We start from the raw sequence: 18,787 nt of genomic DNA on the forward strand, positions 1-18,787 counted from the left end.
CCAATGTATCGTGTGCTCCATGTGGAGAGCTCGGAGAGGTCGAAGGGGTCGGAGGGCAGACAGGCCCGACGGTGGCGCTGGTGGGCTCGTGAGGGCTCGGGAGGGCTCACAAGGGATGGAGTGCCCGGAGGGCTCGGAGGGCCAAGCCGCCGAGCCGGGCTCGCGGGCTCGGAGGGCTCGGAGGGCTCGGAAAGCTCGGAGGGCCTCGGAGGGCTCGGAGGGCTCGGAGGGCTCGAGGGCTCCAGTAGCCCTCCGAGGCCTCCGGAGCCCCCGGAAGCTCGAGCCCTCCGAGCCCTCCGAGCCCTCCGAGTTCCCCGACCCCGGCTCGGCAGCTCGCCTCCGACCCCTCCGAGCACTCCATCCGAGGGCTTGAAGGGCTCGGAGGGCTCGGAGGGCTCGAGCTTCCGAGCCCTCCAGACCCCTCCGAGCCCTACTGGAGCCCTCCAGCCCTCCGAGCCCTCCGAGCCCTCCGAGGCCCTCCGAGCTTTCCGAGCCCTCCGAGCCCTCCGAGCCCCCGAGCCCGGCTCGGCGGCTTGCCCCTCCGAGCCCTCCGGGCACTCCATCCCTTGTGAGCCCTCCCGAGCCCTCACGAGCCCACCAGCGCCACCCTCGTGCCTGTCTGCCCTCCGACCCCTTCGACCCCTCCGAGCTCTCCACCTCTCCCAAGCCCTCACGAGCCCTCCTACGCCTCGCTTTTGGCCAGCCCTCCCAGTCCCCACCCCTCCGAGTGCCCTCCTGGGCCCTGCCGCCTGACACCTCTATCGGTGGAGGGCTTTAGGTCACAGTCCACGTGCTCCAGCCTAACCCGCAGCCTAACCAGCTTTGTGCTCCAGCCTAACCAGCTCTGTGCCCCAGCCTAACAGCTCTCCAGCCTAACCAGACAGTGGAAACGAGCGGGTTGTCGACTTGCTGCTGCGGCGTGGCGCCGAGATCGACCTGCAAGACAAGAACGGTGGCACCGCGCTGGTGCTCGCCGTCTACTTCAACCGCCCCGCCGTCGTGCTCCGCCTTCTGCGGGCAGGCGCAGACATGACGTTGCGCGATGCGGCGGGCAAGACGGCGCTGCAGTGGGCCAAGGAGAAGGGCCACGCCGAGTGCGTTCAGGCCTTCAGGACGTACCTCGGGGAGGTGGCGGCGCGCCGGAGCAAGGTAACGTCGGCCGAGGTGGGTGGCGCAGGCGCGGCGGTGGGTGCGAGTGCCGTGGCCTCTGCTTCGAGCGGCGAGGGCGGCGCGGAGGTCGAGCCGAGCGGCGGGGCGGTGCCAGAGGAGGTTGTGGACGCGGCTGATGACGGCGACGAGGCGGTTGTGCTGGCGTGGCTCGACGGCGGCGGATGGGTCAACGCGGCGTTCGAGTACGTCTTTTCGGACGGCTCTCTGAGCGGCATGACGCTGCTGATGGTCGCGATGATGAAGGGCCACGAGGGTCTGGCCGAGGCGCTGCTCCAGCGCGGCGCGGATGTCTCGTTGCAGGCCAGCGTTGGCGATACCGCTCTGATTCTCGCCGCCGCGAATGGCTTCGAGAAGCTGGTCGAGTTGGCGTTGCGGCACGGCTCGGAGATCAACCAGCAAACTGCTCTCGGCAGCACCGCGCTGATGGGCGCCGCTGGCAATGACCAGGAGAAAGTGGTCGACACGCTGATCAGGGCGGACATCGACGTCCAGTGCAACGCCGGCGACACCGCGCTGATTCGGGCCGCTTGCTACGGCCACCCCACCGCCCTCCTCTGCTTGCTGTGGGCGGGCTCCGACCCGAAGCTGCGCACTACGGATGGCGAGACCGCGCTGCAGCTGACCAAGGAGAAGGGCCACGCCGAATGCGTGCGCGCCTTCGCGGAGCATGCGGCGGCCGAAAAGGCGGCGGAGAAGGCGGCGGCGGAGGCGGCGTGGGCCGCGGGAGCGGCGGAGAGGGCGGCGCAGAGGGCGGCGGAGGAGAAGGAGGCGGCGCGGCACGCCGAGGAGCTGCTGGCCGAGGTCGAGGCGGAGAAGCGCGCCAAGGGCAAGAAGGGCAAGAAGAAGAAGAAGGGGGGCGGGGCGGGCGCGGCTGCTGGGCCGTCGCAGGAGTCCGGGGCGCTTTCGGAGGCAGCCGTAGCCGAGGCGGCGAAGAAGGCCGAGGAGGCGAGGCTTCTCCGGCTTCTCGCGACGCTCACCGAGGAGAGGATGCGGCTCGGCATCACGGCGGAGAGCCAGGCGGCGGCGTCGGCAGAGGTGGCCGAGGCGGCACTGCCTCCGCCCGCCTGGCGCCGCCCCTCGGCTAGCCCCTCGGCCTCGGCCCTCGCACCTCGCGCTCGGCGCCGCACCTCGGCCCCGCACCTCGGCCTCTGGGCCGGCACACGTGTCCTCGCTTTCTTTCACTACTACACTTTTGAATACACTTTGCAACGGAGTTACACACGTGCAGCTGCAGGTGACGCCCCGGCCCGGACCCCGGTGGGGCCATGGACATGGCTCTCGCGTGCTTGAATCAGCTCGGCCACCGCCTCGTGTCCCTTCTCCAAAGCGAGCAAAGAGGCAGTCTTCCCACCGTTCTCCACAGCCAATGCACTCACCCCGGCCAACAGCAAGCATTCCACAACTGCAAGGTGCCCGCGACCTGCTGCGAGCATCAGCGCGGTTACCCCGTCTCTGGTAGCTGTCTCGAGGTTACCGCCCGCTTCGTGCAGCTGCGCCACCACCCGGACGTGGCCCCCAATTGCGGCATCCATAAGTGCGGTGAAGCCATTGCCCGCGGCACAGCTCACGTCTGAACCTGCCCGAAGCAGTAGATCTACGACGCTGAAGTGCCCACCCGCCGCTGCAAGCATCAGTGCGGTCTTTCCGGCCTTGCTTGCGACAGCCACAGAGCCCCCTGCCTCTGCCAATTGTTGCACCAAGCGCAGGTGGCCGCCCTGTGCGGCGTACATGAGTGCTGTGAAACCGTCCCTATTCTGGGCGTTCACATCCGCGCCGGCACTGAGTAGCTGCTCCGCCACAGCAACGAATCCGCCAGCGGACGCTGTCCGCAGCGCTCCCTCGAGAGTTTCGAGCGCCGAGATCGCCACCGGGTTGCCGAGTGCCGCACTCAGCACCTCTGGTGTGTCCATACACTTCATTGCGCCCAAGACTGCGCCACGGCAAAGTGAGTTGACACGATCACAGCCGCCAAACTCGTTCTCAATACGAGCCACCTCTCGCACCCGGTCCGCCTCAACGGTGGCGACGCAGCGGCGCACGTCGAGCATGCGGAACAGGTTTGGGAGCATTCTCTTGCTAGCCGTAAATGCGTCGTCCGCCCCGCGACCTCCCACCAACATCACCACGGGCTTTGCAAAACGCAAAGCCGCTGCGAGCTCGACCACACACCACAGCCTGTAGAAGGCGCACATTCTCAACGCTGCCTCGGGCGGGTCGCGCGACGCCTGCGTCGTCGCGTCGAACTTCATGGCTGCCACCGAGTCGATGTGCTTGCTCACCAGGACGAATCCGTGGCTCGCCTCTATTGCAGGCGAGAAGTCGAGATCGGCAGCGTTGCCAGGCCACTGCCGCACAGCAAAGAGATCTAGCCAAACCCGCTGCTCATCTGCCAGCACGTGACAAATAGCAGCGACCATGTCTGCAAACGGTGCTCCCCAGCTGTGCGATACAAAAACATCTGGTGGCCCGGATGCGGCCGCAACAGACTCGAGCTCGATGTAGCGGCACCGAGAAGCGGCAGTCTGGGGCTTGATGACGTCTCGGACGACTTCGAATGTGCTGATCGTGTCCCGCCGCCTGGCTGGCACAGCGGTGTCGAGAAACGTTTTGAGAAAGCGAACCGTCACGCCCCGAGTAGCGAGCGTCGATGAAGATCCGGCCGCATGGTCCAGTGCAGTGACGGCTCTCATCGCCCTGCTCTCCGCTGCGAACCGAACTCGAGCGATGGGCTTGCGACAGCCGTAGCAATGCCAATTCGTGCCGTTATCCCAGCTTTCAGCGTACTCGCACGCACAGGAGCAGGACTCGGCTATACGACTCGCCTCGGCAGCGGCGGCGGCCAGCTCGGTAGCGGCGAACAACATTTTGTGCCCAACAGCGCCTCGCGCCAGGTCGGCGTGTCAACGATTGCGATCGCTTTGCAAGGTGTTGACCTTGGCCTTGGCATGGCGATGGTGGCAGCAGCCCGTCCATCATCGGCTCGGAGCGATTTGGTTGACGAAGAGCTCTCCTGGGTGCGCGCGGCTCGGCTTCTCCTGTCGTCCGCTCCTGGGCTCCTGTATGCACCGGCGTTCAAGTGGCTCTGGGAGCAGCGCTACCCCGATGTGCCATGGACCGAGTCCTGCGGAACGCTCATCGTAGACGGCTCACCCAGCTACAACCTGGAGCTTCCTGGCACCGTCAGCTTTGATAGCGCCTCGCCATCAAATTTGATAACAACGGTTGACCTGCGAAAGTTCCTTCCACGACGCGTTGAGTTCTGCGTCGTCGCTGCAGATGGTTCGCCTGTCGGTGTCTACCGTGTGACGCCGGGCAAGCCACCGTGTGAGTACACCGAAACACGGTTGCCGATTGACCCGGCTTACACCGGGCCCAGCATCGTAAACCTGCGTGTGCTGCGACGTGAGGTGCTCGGTTGCCGCCCAAACTCGGAGCCCACAAAAGGCAACGCCCCAAACAAGCTGAGGTCTGGGCAGCCCGAGAGCTGGGACGGCTGCCTACACTTTCACCTTTGGACGGACCACTGGCTTGATTTGAACTGCCCAAGGCCACTCCGAGTGTGCCTCGCAAATGTCAACGCCTTTCGCAATCAGCTGATCGCCCACGCCGCCAACCCCGGCCACCTGTCGCTCGCGCCAGAGGAGTACAGTCGGCTGTGCGAGATGCTGAAGGTTTTTGCCGAGGACCACGTGAGGCCTCTGGACGCACGCTCTTGCGATGCAATGCTTCAGGCACTCGAGGAGATCGACGGCATGACCGAGCAGACGACCAACTTTGAGGGTCTGATGGAGGATTTGAGGCAGGAGGCTCTGCGCCAGGCCGGGCCTCAGATCTTCGTCGAGAGCGGCTCCTCCTTCCTGAGCTGGTGCTGGCGACGTCGGTGAGGCTGATTTCGATGCATCACTGCAATGAGAGGTGCTGGGCCGGCGTTCCCCTGTAGGCTCGTGCGGCTCCCGATGTCGCAGCGGCTGCTCATCTTCAGCTGCCTCCTCGAGGCGCTCCTGCTGCTCATCTATGGCGAGCTCCCTCGCCGCGCGGCCGAGGCTGACACCGCCCTACGTGTTTCCCTCACTTCCCTTGCCGCGAGCAGGCGTGCTCTCGTTTGTCGACGCGGCCAACTACGCGAGGAGGCTCTACAAGGCGTTGCGGGCCGCCTGCGCGCCTGCTTCTCCTAGCGTCTCCTCACAGCCCGAGCTGTGGGTGCAGGCGACGCGTGCCGCATGCCCGCTCGAGTGCGACGGCGACAGGTGCGACAAGTCCGGCTCGCTGGGGCCCAACGCCACCGCCGCGGAGCTCCGCGTGGCGTCCATCCTGGCCGACCAGAGCGGCGGCGGACGGTGGCCAATCTTGGAGGCGGGGCGCACTCTCTTGCGGCGGGCGGCGGTGAACGGCAGCAGCGAGCCGGAGGCGTATGCGTCCGAGATCCGATTCGGCGGTATGGCGCAGCTGTCGGAGCCGGATGCGGAGGCGCTTCAGGCGACGATACAGAGCACGGTTCCAGAGAGCAGCCAGCCGGGCGCCGGCCGGCTCGTCGGAGAGCAGCGAGCTGCACCCGAGATCTACCCGCGATCGACCCGAGAGTAGGCGCCGTGCGGCTGGTCGGTGTGTACGGCACGAGCTTCGCCGGCCTCGAGGGCGCGCCTCCCGCTCTCGCAGACCGCCGCCGCTGGTCGCCCAACCCGGTGGGCGTCCTCGAGCTCTTGGTGTCCGTCAACGGCACAGAGACGTGGGCCGCGGTCACACCGCCAGGTTCGGTGCGCCGCAGGGCGTCGGCGCGGCAGGGGGGCGCCACCGGCCGCGCTGCCACCGCGGCATCGCTCCCGCCGGCGCAGCCCGCGCGCGAGGGCAGGAGCGGGGACCCCGGCGCGCCGAGCGGCGCCTCGTCCGACGCCTCGGCGGGCGTTCAGCCGCGGCGCTACAGCCCTCAAGAAGAGCTGGAGGAGTACGCACAGCTGGCGGCGGTGGCCTGCCGGCAGCTAGGCTACGAGCACGGCTGGGCCGCCGAGAGGGTGTGGGAGGCGGTCTTCCCCGACGGCTCCACCGCGGTCGACGGCCTCGCTGGCGTGTCGCCGTCCACTTCGCCGGTCGCGTGGCTTGGCGGTGTCGGGTGCGAGGGCGGCGAGGCGAGCGTCGGGGACTGCGCGGGCTTCGCCAACCTCAGCGCGACCGCAGACGCCGCCGCCGTGACGCTCGTCGGCTGCTCCGGCTGGGAGGCGGACGGCGGCGGCGGCGAGGCCTGCTCGGACCACTCTTGGGTCCTCTCGGAGCTGCGGCGTGAGAGTGACGCCCCCGTGTGGCGGTCGATCTCTGTGGCTCAAGTTGGGGGCGAGGCGCGCCTCTCGCCGCTGCCGCCGAAGGCGGCGGCCCTCGTCAACACCAGCGCCGCCGGATTCGCGGAGGAGGGCGAGTGTCTCGAGCAGCCAACGTTGGAGAACGGCTGCCTCTGCGCTCGCCTAGAGTCACCGGAGCAGAGCTCGGCCAACGGCTTCCGAGTCTGCTACGGAAAGGACGCCCTCACCCCGCCCGCGAGGAGGGCGCTGGAGGCGTGGTCGGCGTACGGCCAGTCCTCATGCGGGCTCCCGCCCAACTGCGCCTCGCTCTCCCTCTTCTCGATCTGCACGTCGCCCGCCTCAAAGTTCGAAGCCCCGCTCCCCGCCGAACCCACCGGGAGCACCTCGCCCCCCTCCACACCTCGCCCTGTTCACACCTCGAGCCGGGATGCAGGTTCTACGTGCCGCTGCAGCACGTGATGCTCTCACTCGCGCTGCTCGTCTTCATCAAGCGCGCCATCGCCGCGGAGAACATGCCCCACCTGATCGCGTGCGTGGTCGTCGTCTCCGTCGCCTGGGGCTACGAGCTCTCCCGCGGCGAGATGTTCCAGCAGTGCGACGGCGAGGCGGCGCGCTCGGCGATGCTGTACGAGCACACGCCGGACGGCCTCGAGAAATCCTACGTCCACGCGATCCACGCCTCCCTCTTCTGGATGTGGGGCTCCGTCGCCGTCGTCATCAGCGTGCTCGTCGCCTTTGTGTACCGCCACTTTGGCTGGCAGACCTTCTCCGTCGTCTCGCGCCTCCGCCTCTCCCTCGCCGCCTACCGGCTGCTGCAGTGGCAGCGGGCGGCGACCGAGTGGTCCATCTTCGTCTGCCTCCTCTACACCGCCGCCACCGCCCTCGACACCACCTTTTACCGCGCGCAAGGCATCGTGTCCGCGCAGGCCCGCCCGCGCGCCCTGCTCATCGCGCACGCCTCGCAGCACACGCCCCACCGCACACGCCTCACAGCACACACCGCTGGCCCCATGGAACGAGCTTGCGCGCAGGTCGTCACGTACTGCATCATCGCCGCCGACGTGCTCGTCCTCTACCTCTGCCACCGCTTCTCGCTCGCCTTCACGCCAAGAAGCACTCGCTTCGTCAGCTGCTTCCGGCGCTACTTCAGCCTCGCGCCGGCGGCTGCTCTGTGATCAGCGCTCGTCACGCGCCCGGCTGTGAACAGGCGCTACTTCACGCTCGCGACGGCGCGCTCGCGCTACACTGCGCTCGCGTTCGTCGTGGCGCTCGGGCTGCTGATGCCGGTGAGCATGGCGACCTCCTTTTTCCAGCAAGACCGCTGGTGGTACATCCAACTTGGCGCCGAGATCTAGCCGAGATGCATCCGAGATCTAGACGAGATGCAGCCGAGATGCAGCTGAGATGCAGCTGCACATGCGCCACGCTGCCGGCCTCCGCTCTGGACAGCGCAACATGGCTGCGTTAGGCCTCCCGCGGTACGTCCTCTTCTACGCGTTCGTCACCACCTTCCGCGTCGTCCTCCTCGTCACCACCTCCCTCGTCGCCTTCAACAAGGAGCTGGCCAGAGGGTGCGCTGTCGCGAGAGCACGAGGGCGCGCAGCCCGCCGAAAGCGCCTCTTCGCACCTCCAAGCTGTGAAAACAGGTACGCCCTGCGAGAGGACATCAAGCGGACGCCCGCGGCGGCCAGGTCTCCGGGCAGTTTCTCGGCTGTGTCTCGCCCTCCCCTCGGCTGTATCTCGGCCACGTCTCGGGTATAGGACTCCGGGCAAGAGCGGATGGCACACCACGCGCGGCGCCACGGCGGCCGAGGTGATCGATCTGCCGCCGCACATTGCGAAGCACGTGCGCAGCGCGGCCGAGGAGGAGGCGCTCCGCTTCTGCGCGGTGGGCGCCGTGCTCACGCTCGTCGGTAAAGACGGCCAGCGGCAGCAAGACTGCTTCCTGCAGCTGTCGCCCGACATGTCCTCGATCCGCTGGTCATGGAAGAAGATGATGCTCGTCGCAGAGCTGACCACGATCCTCTACTCACCGGTGCGAGGCCGCCCCCCTCCGCCCCCCCCCCTTCTTTGAGCCCTCCGCCGAAATCGCCTCCGGCGCCTTCTGCAGGCGCGGCCGCTCAACTTCCGAGTCTACTACAGCGACGCGGCTCAACAGACTGACCTCGAGCTCTCCTTCCTCTGCCGCAAGCTGCAGCACGCCCAACACTGGGTCACAGCGCTCGGGCTACTGCACCGCGCCCAAGCTACTCCACGGGGCATCGCCGAGAGTGAGCACAAGAGGTGCAAGGCCCTAGATGCTAAAGACGCATCCCTGCATTCCAAGAATTGCTCGAGAAGAGACGGTACACCGCCCAGTAGTGTCATACCTACGACATAGGCTCAAGGCCGCCTTCCGGAGCTCTGTCTCCAGAGGGCGTACGCAGCTGTCTCTGGAGCAGCAGCAGGACTTCTTCGGCTGTCTCAACCTCTACGTCGGCAAGGACGAGCTGCGTCGCATCCATCTCATCTGCGGTCTCCACTTTGTTGAGCGACCCGCCCATGCCGACCTGTGAGCAGCGTCTCTTCACACTTCCAGGCGCGAATAGGCTTGCCGCCCGAGTGGTCGTGGCACGTCGACCTCGCCACCGGCCAGGACTATTTTTACAATTCACTCACCGAGCAGCGGCAGTGGGCGCCGCCGCAAGCGGGCTTCTCCGTCGACATGGAGCAGCTCTTTGACCCGCTCGCCAAAGGCAAGCATGTCCGTGAGCGCCGCGGCCGTGCTCTGACCGCCGCAATCGACTCCGGCGGACAGAGTAGTGCTGGTGCGCGTTGGCAGTCCCACACACACGTAGAGGTAGCGACGCGTCCGTGACACGACCACTGGCTTGCCACACAGGAGCGTCATGGCAGTCGATGCTCGATTTGTTCGTCGTCGCCTCGCGCCAGCCGTCGCTCGAGGCACGGCTCTGTAAGCACGCGCAGAGGGGCATCGGAGGACGCAAGCTCTCCCTCGAGGTACGAGGCGCAGTATTCCAGGGGGTGACATGTGATTAGCAGTGCATCTCACCCTCTCTCCACAAACAGGATTTCCGCGACTTTTGGAGCGCCGCCGTTTGCGGGGGCGCCCGGGCAAGCAGCGTGGCGAGCGACGTGGCGTTCGCTGGCGCGCCTTCGCTCATCACAGCGAAGGTGGCCGCCGAGGCCACGCGCATCTTCGAGCGCGGGGTCGGCTCGGCGGCGGGGGAGGCGCGGCTGCAGGCTTCCGCCATCGTGGCGCTGCTGACGGACGTCTCTCAAAATGCGTGGATCGAGCCGGTCCACGCGCAGGTCCACCAGACGATGGACAAGCCCCTTTCAGCGTACTACATCCGCTCCTCCCATCGCACCTTCCTCACCGGCAACCAGCTCACCTCAGACTCATCGGCGGACATGTACCGCCGCGCGCTCACGATGGGCGTCCGCTGCGTCGAGATTGACATCTTCGACAGCCCCGACGGCGGGCTCGAGGTGTACCACAAGTTCTCCGCCACGACGCGCGTCCCCTTCCGCTCTGTGCTCGAGGCAATCAACGAGACGGCCTTCACCAAGTGCGGCCGCGCATCGAAGTACCCCGTCATCCTCTCGCTCAAGTGCCATGCCTCGCTTGAGGGGCAGGACCGCATGGCGAGCGAGCTCGTCGAGGTGTTTGGCGAGCGGCTCCACCGGCCGGGCGGTGGCGACTCGTGGCGGCTCGAGACGCCGCAGTCGCTGCAGGGCAAGGTGGTGGTCAAGGGCAAGCGGTGCCCGGCCGCCAGCATTGGAGGCCCGGTCAACCACATCATTGGAGCCAAGGTGACCTCCGGCGAGACTTCCATGGATTGCGAGCAGGGCTTGCGTGGCTCCAATGACATCGTTGAGGCGGAGTCCGAGGATGAGCTGGGGGACCTCGTTTGGTCGCATCCTGGCCGTCGCCCAAGGTTTCCCTTATCGCAAGGCTATCTGTCCAGGCCTGCTGAATCCGCTGTGCCACCCCCACCCCAAGTGCGCAACCCGCACCCCGACGAGAGGTCGACGTCGTTGGAGGATTCTCCCCGCTCCGGGAGGGGCCGAGGCGACCAATTGCCGCGCGTCAAGGCTCGATGGCCGCGCTGGCGGGGACTGTGATATGAGACTTAACCATCACCCTCGGGTTGTCGACCCATAGGTGTCCAAGGCGCTTTCAGAGGTGACGGCGATGCGCGCAGTGCGTTTCACGGGGTACGTGCCAGTGCCGACGCCTGAACAGCGCGCGCAGCAGCCGCTGGTCATCTCCTCCTTTAAGGAAGGTGCCACGATCGACATGGAGCGCGAGCAGCAGCCCGTCTGGCTCGCACACAACGAGTCGCACCTCTCTCGCGTCCACCCGAAGGGCAGCCGCGTCGACTCGAGCAACATCCATGACTTGCACGCGTGCCGCCTATGGGGGCCCGGGGTCCAAAAGGGGGCGCCCAATGTTCAGACGTGGGACAGCGCGATGATGCTCGATGAGGCGCTGTTTCAGCTCAACGGGGGGTGGGGCTACGTGCTGAAACCGCAACTGTTTCCGGGGGGGGCCCCCCCCCCCCCCCCCCGCCCCGCCCCCCCCCTCCCCCTCCTCCCCCGCTCCCCCGCTCTCGCCTTGCGACCGTCGCTTCCTTAATCGGGGCTCCACCCCCCTTGGCTCCAGGCGCGACCCCCTCCTCTTCCGGCGTGATGCTCTCGCTACGCATCATCTGCGCCTCTAATCTGCCAAAGACGCGCGATGAGAGGCGAGCAGTTCGAGGGGCCAGTAGGACGCTCTGACAGCTCGGGTTCAACGCCGCGACGCCTCGCCGTAGGCTCGTGGCGCGACCGTGGGACGAGTGGCACCCGCAGTGGTGGAAGGCGCGACCGCAGCAGCTGCACCCAGGCGGCATCGTCTCCCCCGCGTGCGAGGTGGAGCTTCTCGGCGGGTTGGTGGGGAGCGACGAGGATGCCTACCTTCTCGAGCGCTGGTCGCGCAGGACGTCTACGGTGACCAGCAACGGGCTCAATCCGTCATGGGCGGGGGAGGAGTTTCGCTGCGCGTGCTTCACGCCCGACCAGACCTTCCTCAAGCTCTCCGTTGTAGCAGAATCATACTCACCTTGGAGCGGTACTGCGCGGCACGAGCTCGTAGCGTACGAGGCGGCGCTTGTGGGCGCGCTCCGGCCCGGCTACCGCGCAGTACCGCTCCGCTGTCCCAAAGGCTCGCCGATTGAGTCATGCTCGCTGCTCGTCCACATTGAAATGACGCCGCTCCGCGAGGCGCAATGTCTCGAGCGGTGGGGGGCACGCTGGCCGTGGTCGCGTTCCGACTGTGCCTGAGAAGTTCCGGGGGGCTGCACTAACTCTCTAAGACGCGTGAAGCTGGCCAGTGCTGCCCTAGAATGCCATAAAATGAGATCTGTGTCTGAAAAATACCGGAACGCAGTTTTGCGCTCTACTCATTCTAAATGTTAGTGCCAGTGCGCGCCCCAGTCCCATGCCCAGTGTCGTGCGAGGGAGCTTTGTTGTAAATTTCTAAATGTAAATCCGATCACTGGGGTTCAAGAGCACCAGGTACGTCTCCGAGGCGATTCGAGCAACCCCAACCACGCACAGGCTCGCGAGCAGGCCGTCGAACAGCCCCTTCAGCAGAGCCCAGCAGACGGCTCCAGCGATCCCACTGCCGCGCAGAGGATGGGCCATCGAGAAGCGCCCCTCGTCTTCCGACACTGCCAGCGCGGATCGGATGGCGCGAAGCTGGACGCCGCAGATCTCCTCCGCGATCCGGGTCGCAAAGGGCAGGAGCGTCGAGATTCCAAACGCGGCCATGACCAAGTCGTCGCAGGACAGGTGCACGACCGCACTCGGGAACGCTGAGCGCTGCTGAGACCCACGGACCAGCCCACCCGCGAGAGGGTGATGAGAAATCCAAGAAACACACCCACAAGGGCAGCGCACGGCGTGATATCCCCACGCGCCTCCGCCTCCTCGATCATGTTGAGAGCGATCCGGTCCTTGAGGGAGCCGCCGGGGTTCTGCATCTCCAGCTTGCAGAGAATCGTCGCCTGCTTGGACGCGGCCGGAACGCAGCGGTCCAGCTTCACCATCGGCGTGCTGCCGACCGTCTCAAGGTACGAGCACGCAGGTGGCAGAGGAGCGGTGTCCATGATTGCAGACGCAGCGTGATCCAAGCGGGTGTAGAGATCGCATGTTCGCTAATCATATCAAAACTCGCTTGAACGATATCGGTGTCGAAACACCGCTCTGACAGCGCTCAACAGCTTCGTCTCCCGATCAACATTAAACCCACGAGTGCGCTCTGATCCCCCGCATGCGCAGCAGTTGGAACAGCCGATAGCTCTCGCTCAGCAGCCGCGGCTTCGCCCGGCGGTTGTGCGGTTCCCGGAGCGTGATGTCCCAGCCCTTTTCCACCATGGGGCTGTCGACGACGTGATCCTCAAAGTAGAGTTCGTCGATGAGCCCCGAGACGGCGTTGTCCGCGAGGATCTGCTCGATCAAAGTCGCCTCGACGGTGATAGCGTCCACGTCCACCTTGAAGACGACAAAGTCGTCGGCACAGGCGACCTCGCGCAGCAGCCGGAGAGGGTTATTTTGCGCGCCGGGCGCCGGGTCGACGGCGACATTGAAGTAGTGGAGCACCTCTCGCACGGCGGGAGGCACGTTGGCGCCGATCTCCTCCTCGGTGTGAGGAGTCGGCTCCCACGCAAAGATCTTGTCAATGGGGCGAACTACGCGGGGGGAGAGAGGGGGACGTGGGGGGGGGACAGACTCAGCTTTTGTGCAGATGCGCCAGATCTTATATATTACAGATCAAAGAAAGAAAAATAAGGCCCAAGTGCTCCAAAAAGCCGCACAAGGCCGTGTGTTGATATGCGAATTGAGACGTCAAAACCGCCTTCCGCAGGATTTTTTTTGCAAGGTTGAGAGGGGAAGGGCGCATCGCACGCGGAGAGGGACTGGAGCACTTGGAGCACTTGAAGTGCAGTCATTGGACTGACTGACTACGACAACAACAACTCTGACTACAAGGCGGCAGCCTTCCCTCTACCTGAGTGAGGGAGAGGGTGTACGGTGTAGAGGATGTAGAGTGTAGAGCGCCGTAGAGCTGTAGAGCTGGAGAGCTGGAGAGCTGTGGAGCGCTGTAGAGCTCAGGTGATTTCACGCACTCTGGGATGAAGAGAAATCCAAGAAACACACGCAGAAGGGCAGCCCGCCCTAGGGTTCGGAAATTCCGAGCGGTCCAAGGAGAGGCTTGAGCTCCTCAAGCGGCAATTTTCGTCAAGGCGGCCCTCCGCTACCATGCTGTGCCTACTCTCCGCCGCTGTGGGCGCTCCGGTGCCCTCGACGCAGCCTCCAGCCGAGAAGCTTCTGTCGACGCCTTCGAAGGGCGGCTGGTACCCGGTACCTCCTGCCCGCTCTCGAGGCGCCTTCCCTGCATGCCCACTCACACGGGTGGCCGCTGCTCCGTGCAGGGCAAATTGCTCATGGAGGCCGCCTCCGACGTCAAGGATGGCACGTATGTGCCGGGGAAGCGGCTCGACGAGATGGTTGAGGAGTCCAACGACACCGGCGCGTGGTACCCTGGCAAGCTCGTGCACGATGCAGTGGAGGACATGGAGAACGGCACATACGTGCCCGGCGCCGAGATCCACAAGATGGTGACCAAGAGCGAGGAGAATGGTTCCTGGTTTCCGGGTGCGCCCTCCACGCCACCGCCCTTCCCACCTCGCGCAACGCTGACGCTCCTTCCCGTTCGGCCGCCCTCTAGGAAAACACTTGGGCGAGGCGGTCGCCGCGGCCGCGGCCGAGTTTCACGCGGAGGAGTTCCCCGTGCCGGTCGGCATGCCAGAGGGCACGACGTGCAACGAGCTGCCGTCGTGGCTGCAGGACGCGATCAACGACGTTGTGCAGGGCGTCATCGCCGAGATCCCCAACCACAAGACGCTCTCGCACCTCCCCGTGGAGGCCAAGGTGCGCGTCGGGATGGTGGACGCGGAGGTGCGCAACCTGACGGTGCGCTCGCTCCAGATGTCGCGAATCACGATGGCGGAGTGCCGCTCGCCACGCGAGGGCCTCGCCAGCTTCGTTCCCAAGCTCCTCCCCGACGTCATGCTGGTGCACGCCAAGGACGTCAACCTCACGCAGGGGCTGCAGTTCCAGACGCCGGGCTTCCTCGGCGGGCTCGGCTCGATCGGCGCCTCGGCCGTCAGCAACCTCACCGGCCACCTCAACCTGACCATCGTCAACGGCAAGAACGGCAACGCGACGCACGTGACCGGATGCGACGCGACCTTTGCCATGGGCGACACTTCCGTCGCCGGCCCGGCTGGCCTCAACCTCGACGTCGCGGCGGTCCCGCTGCCGCTGCCGATTGGGGCCATCCTGTGCTACGGCCCCGCGGCGCTGCTCGGGCCCGCCTCGGGCCTCGTCGGCGTCGAGCTGCAGGGCGCGGGCGTGCTAGCCGGCAAGACCCTCGACGAGGAGTTCAGCGGGCTGGTGGACATGCTCAACAAGTTCTTCAAAAAGTATAGCTGGTACGCCGGCAAGTACGCGGGCGAGGCGGCGGACGCCATCGCCGGCGGCCAGGCCACCCGCTCAGCGGAGAAGACTGGAAAAAAGGTGGAGGAGGAGGCGGAGGAAGTGGCGGAGGAGGCGGAGGAGGAGGCGGAGGAGGCGGTCGAGACGTGGTATCCCGGCAAGTACCTGAGCGAGGGCCTCGAGGACATGCACGAGGAGATGCACAGGCTCTCCGGGAAGCCCTCGTCGCCGCCTTCGCCGCCGCCGGGCAACTGCTGGGACGCGTGCGGCAGTAAGGGCGGCGCGTGCGACGAGTTCTGCGGCGAGGGCTATGCGTGCTGCCAGGGCGGCTTCGACGACCCGCACCCGTGCCCCAAGTCGCTGCCCACGGACCGCGACTACCACTTCTGCGTCCCCGCCGCGGCGGACGACGGCCACTGGTTCCCCGGCAAGCACCTGATGCAGGGGATGGAGGAGGTCAAGGAGGCGCTCACCTCGTCACCGCTTCCGCCCGCGCAGCCGCCGTCCCCGCCGCCGCCGCCGCCGCCGCTGCCCGCCAACTGCTGGAGCGCGTGCGGCGGCAAGGGCGGCGCCTGCGACGACTTCTGCGGCGAGGGCCAGGCGTGCTGCCAGAGCGGCTTCGGCGATCCGTGGCCCTGCCCCGAGTCGATGCCCGACTCGCTTGCAGCGCTCGACTTCCACTTCTGCGTCGCCGCAGCGCCGCCAATGCCGCCGTCGCCGCCCGCCTCGCCATCGGGCGGGTGGATCCTTGGGTAAGCGCTCGTTCCAACCCAGGGTTGTCTAATGGGTTCGTGCGCGGCGGTGCAGCGGTGCGCCCCACACACGAGATGCTCGATCGTTTACGGCGGGTCAACATGTTCAGACACACTATCTTAGAGAGCCCTTTCGTCACGATGTCACGGAGGACACGCAGCACAGAAGAAAGAGACAGAGATAGAGAGCATTAACAGTCCCAGCCGTAATATACTTAATAGATAATACTTAATAGAAAATAGAGGGAGCGAGCGATACACAGGTTTGTCCCCGGCCCTGGATGTGAGCAGGCTACCAACTGCACTCCAAGTGCTCCAAGTTTGTGCGGACTGCTGTGTGACACTTGTGCGCGCGTGTTGTGTTTAGACACAGTGTTGTTTTGTGTGCTACGTCGGCTGAATTAGATCTAGAGTATAGTACACCGAACGCGAACACCTGTGACACAACACGCACTCTCTCTCATCTCTCTCTCTCTCTCTCTCTCTCTCTCTCTCTCTCTCTCTCTCTCTCTCTCTGCGCGTACGCAGAACCCCCTCCGTAGCGACCGGCGGTCGCCCTCGCGATGCCGAACTGCAAATTCCTCAGCTATCGCACTCCGCCCGCCGCCTTCCGGAGCGCCGCGACCGCCTCGCTCGGCGCGTCGCGCAACACCTCGAGCCGCTCCTCGTCGACAAAGTCGACGCGGCCGCCCTCGACGTGCAGCACGAGGGCCGCAAGCATGCACTCGGCGCGGCATAGGCGCACGTACGGGTCGGACAGCTCGCCCAGCCCAAAGGTCTGGGTTGCGCCAAACTTGGCCACCCACGGCGCCGCGTCGGCTGCCGCCTGCAGCAGCGCGCCGAGCGGCTCGGCGGCGGTGGCGGCGGCGGCAACGGACGCGCGCAGGCGGTCCGCCTCGGCGCCAGTGAGGACGTAGTCGGGGTCGGCGGAGCGCGCCGCCAGCGCCCGCTCCGCGACAGCCGCCGGGTCGGGCGCCTGCGCCGATAGCAGCTCCTGGATCGCGTTGATGACGAGCGGCTCAATCGGCGGCCGATCCGGCCGCAGCGGGTCTTGCCGGCCGACGGGCGCCACACACGCCCTCGGAGGGTGCAGCACCCGCGGCGACGGGACGAGCGCCGCGAGGACGGACCATGCGGGCAGCATACCACACATGCACTCGTGATTTTTTCAAGGCGTCCCACCCCCCTCTGGCGAGGTACCCGGCTGAGACTGCGGTGAGATTGAAAGACAGCGGCGCTCTTTATGTCGTCCACGCAACACCGCCAAGGTCGCTTGGGAAGGAAAAGAATTTGAAGGCCTCGCACAACACTGGGCACGGTTAAAATCCCTGTGTGGTGGCGGCGTGCCGTCCTCCCATCCCTCCCTTGGGTTGTCTGTTTTCTTTCTTTCTTTCTTACACTGGGCACGGGACTGGCGCGAAAAAGAATTAACACACGCGTGGGGGAACAAGGACCGCCACCGCACGTTTGAAGCTGGGATTTTCCGGGTACGTCGTCCGCTCTCGGGTCCCTGAGACTGCTGAGAGAGAATTCTTGATACGAAACCACGACGACACACACCAGTCGACTCGCATCGGTTGCCTCCATGAACGGCGGAGCTATTCTCGCGCCCACACCACACCTGGCTCCAACGTGGACACGCCCATAGAACAAACAAAACAACTCCTTACTTCAGCTGGCATGTCGGCTGGCGGGCCTCTTCGGCTCGCGGCCGCCGTGCTGCTGATCCTGAGCGATCCTGCGCTCGCACTCGCGCAGAGCACGCGTGCTCTGCGCCCCGTGGACGCCGCGACAGCGGAGTCCCACGTCGGCGCTGTCCGACACCCACTCCTCGGCTCGACGCTCCAAGAGCTGCCAGCTCGACCCGCTTCAAACATCTGCAGCGCGGTCGAGCCGGTCCAAGCTATCGTCGAGCACCCGACGGCTGCCGACGCGGCTCCCGAGCCAGCCTCGGCTGCCGCCTCGGCTTCCGCCACGGCTTCCGCCACGGCTTCCGCCACGGCTTCCGCCACGGCTTCCGCCACGGCTTCCGCCACGGCTTCCGCCACGGCTTCCGCCACGGCTTCCGCCACGGCTTCCGCCACGGCTCCCGCCACGGCTCCCGCCACGGCTTCCGCCACGGCTTCCGCCACGGCTGTCGCCACGGCTGTCGCCACGGCTTCCGCCACGGCTTCCGCCACGGCTGCCGCCACGGCTGCTGCCACGGCTGCTGCCAAGGCTACCTCGTCTCGTGTCCTGTCTTTTGTGTCTGTGTCGCGTGACGAGTCTAGTGTGCCTAGCGTGTCTAGCGTGTTTTCTACCCGCTGCACAGGTCCGGCGCCGACTACCTCGACCGTCCCACCCACCTGGCACCGTGCAGAATGGCTCTGTGTCGGACCAAAGGCAGCCACAAGGCAGCCTGTCCCTCACAGTGTCCACAACGCCGGTGGGGTCCCCTCGGATGAGGGGGCGGGGGCGGCACAACCGTCTTTCACATTGCCCTCGACGACTGGCAGAGCCGGAGCCAACCGCACCGACCACAGCCCGACCAGTAGCCAGGAAACTACCCCGCTGGGCGGGGGCCTGGTTGGGTTGTGCGAGGTGCGGCCCTCTCGGAGCCACGAGTTGTACAAGTTCATCGACTCCGAGCGCATCTTCTACCCGTCCGACGACTCGCTCCTGCCGGGACCCGGGCCGACCGGTACCGAAGGCAGTCGAGCACCAGGACGAGGAGGCGCCGTTCTGGCGTCGCCCGTCCCCAACAACTCCGACATGGACATCTTCGTTGGCGGCACGCCCGCAAACGAGACCATCACCAGTCTCTTCTCGCGCGACGCCTCGTCGGCGGGCGGCCTCTGGGACCTCTCCGACCCGCTGGGACTGGTGATGGCAAAGCTCCCGGGAGATCTCTTACTCGCCGGCCTCATGGCGGCTTACACCAAAAACGGCATTTTCGCTTCCCTGTTCATTTTACACAGCGTCTCCGCCGCGCCCAAGCCTTGGTACTACGCGCTCTACGTTCCAGGGTCTGGTTGGGGCGTCTTTTCC

At 66.0% G+C, this 18,787-nt stretch overlaps 4 protein-coding genes across 4 annotated transcripts; 2 read left to right on the top strand and 2 right to left on the bottom strand.

The window, feature by feature from the left end:
- Positions 1 to 3,917: 3,917 nt before the first annotated feature.
- On the top strand, positions 3,918 to 11,789 carry EMIHUDRAFT_467823 (hypothetical protein; the record flags this gene model as incomplete). The annotated part of the gene is made up of 16 exons (XM_005785678.1): positions 3,918 to 5,050; positions 5,111 to 5,229; positions 5,261 to 5,605; positions 5,755 to 6,805; positions 6,895 to 7,632; positions 7,669 to 7,747; positions 7,911 to 8,032; positions 8,108 to 8,152; positions 8,223 to 8,496; positions 8,572 to 8,744; positions 8,842 to 8,975; positions 9,050 to 9,208; positions 9,343 to 9,461; positions 9,531 to 10,277; positions 10,630 to 10,976; positions 11,282 to 11,789. 16 exons carry the CDS (start codon positions 3,918 to 3,920, stop codon positions 11,787 to 11,789), a joined length of 6,093 nt encoding a protein of 2,030 aa, XP_005785735.1.
- A 602-nt stretch (positions 11,790 to 12,391) lies between these two features.
- EMIHUDRAFT_49251 (hypothetical protein) lies at positions 12,392 to 12,580 on the bottom strand (the record flags this gene model as incomplete). Its single annotated transcript, XM_005785679.1, has 1 exon — positions 12,392 to 12,580. A coding segment is annotated over one exon (189 nt), but the record flags the coding sequence as incomplete, so codon positions are not given.
- A 1,147-nt stretch (positions 12,581 to 13,727) lies between these two features.
- EMIHUDRAFT_441627 (hypothetical protein) lies at positions 13,728 to 16,185 on the top strand. Its single transcript, XM_005785680.1, has 5 exons — positions 13,728 to 13,871; positions 13,943 to 14,165; positions 14,239 to 16,022; positions 16,049 to 16,055; positions 16,083 to 16,185. The coding sequence occupies exons 1-3, from the start codon at positions 13,770 to 13,772 to the stop codon at positions 15,762 to 15,764; spliced, it is 1,851 nt and encodes a 616-aa protein (XP_005785737.1). The 5' UTR covers positions 13,728 to 13,769; the 3' UTR covers positions 15,765 to 16,022; positions 16,049 to 16,055; positions 16,083 to 16,185.
- A 161-nt stretch (positions 16,186 to 16,346) lies between these two features.
- Positions 16,347 to 16,904, bottom strand: EMIHUDRAFT_111884 (hypothetical protein; the record flags this gene model as incomplete). Its single annotated transcript, XM_005785681.1, has 1 exon — positions 16,347 to 16,904. The coding sequence occupies one exon, from the start codon at positions 16,902 to 16,904 to the stop codon at positions 16,347 to 16,349; it is 558 nt and encodes a 185-aa protein (XP_005785738.1).
- Between the last annotated feature and the right edge of the window lie 1,883 nt (positions 16,905 to 18,787).

Source organism: Emiliania huxleyi (genome assembly GCF_000372725.1).
Source record: "Emiliania huxleyi CCMP1516 chromosome Unknown EMIHUscaffold_159, whole genome shotgun sequence".
Taxonomy (NCBI): Eukaryota; Haptophyta; order Isochrysidales; family Noelaerhabdaceae; genus Emiliania; species Emiliania huxleyi.

Excerpts from the sequence above, each read along its gene's own strand:
- EMIHUDRAFT_441627 (XM_005785680.1), top strand. The coding sequence starts at position 13,770 with ATGCTGTGCCTACTCTCCGCCGCTGTGGGCGCTCCGGTGCCCTCGACG. Across the intron at positions 13,872-13,942 it reads CGAAGGGCGGCTGGTACCCG|GGCAAATTGCTCATGGAGGC; the intron begins GTACCTCCTGCC and ends TGCTCCGTGCAG. Across the intron at positions 14,166-14,238 it reads GAATGGTTCCTGGTTTCCGG|GAAAACACTTGGGCGAGGCG; the intron begins GTGCGCCCTCCA and ends GCCGCCCTCTAG.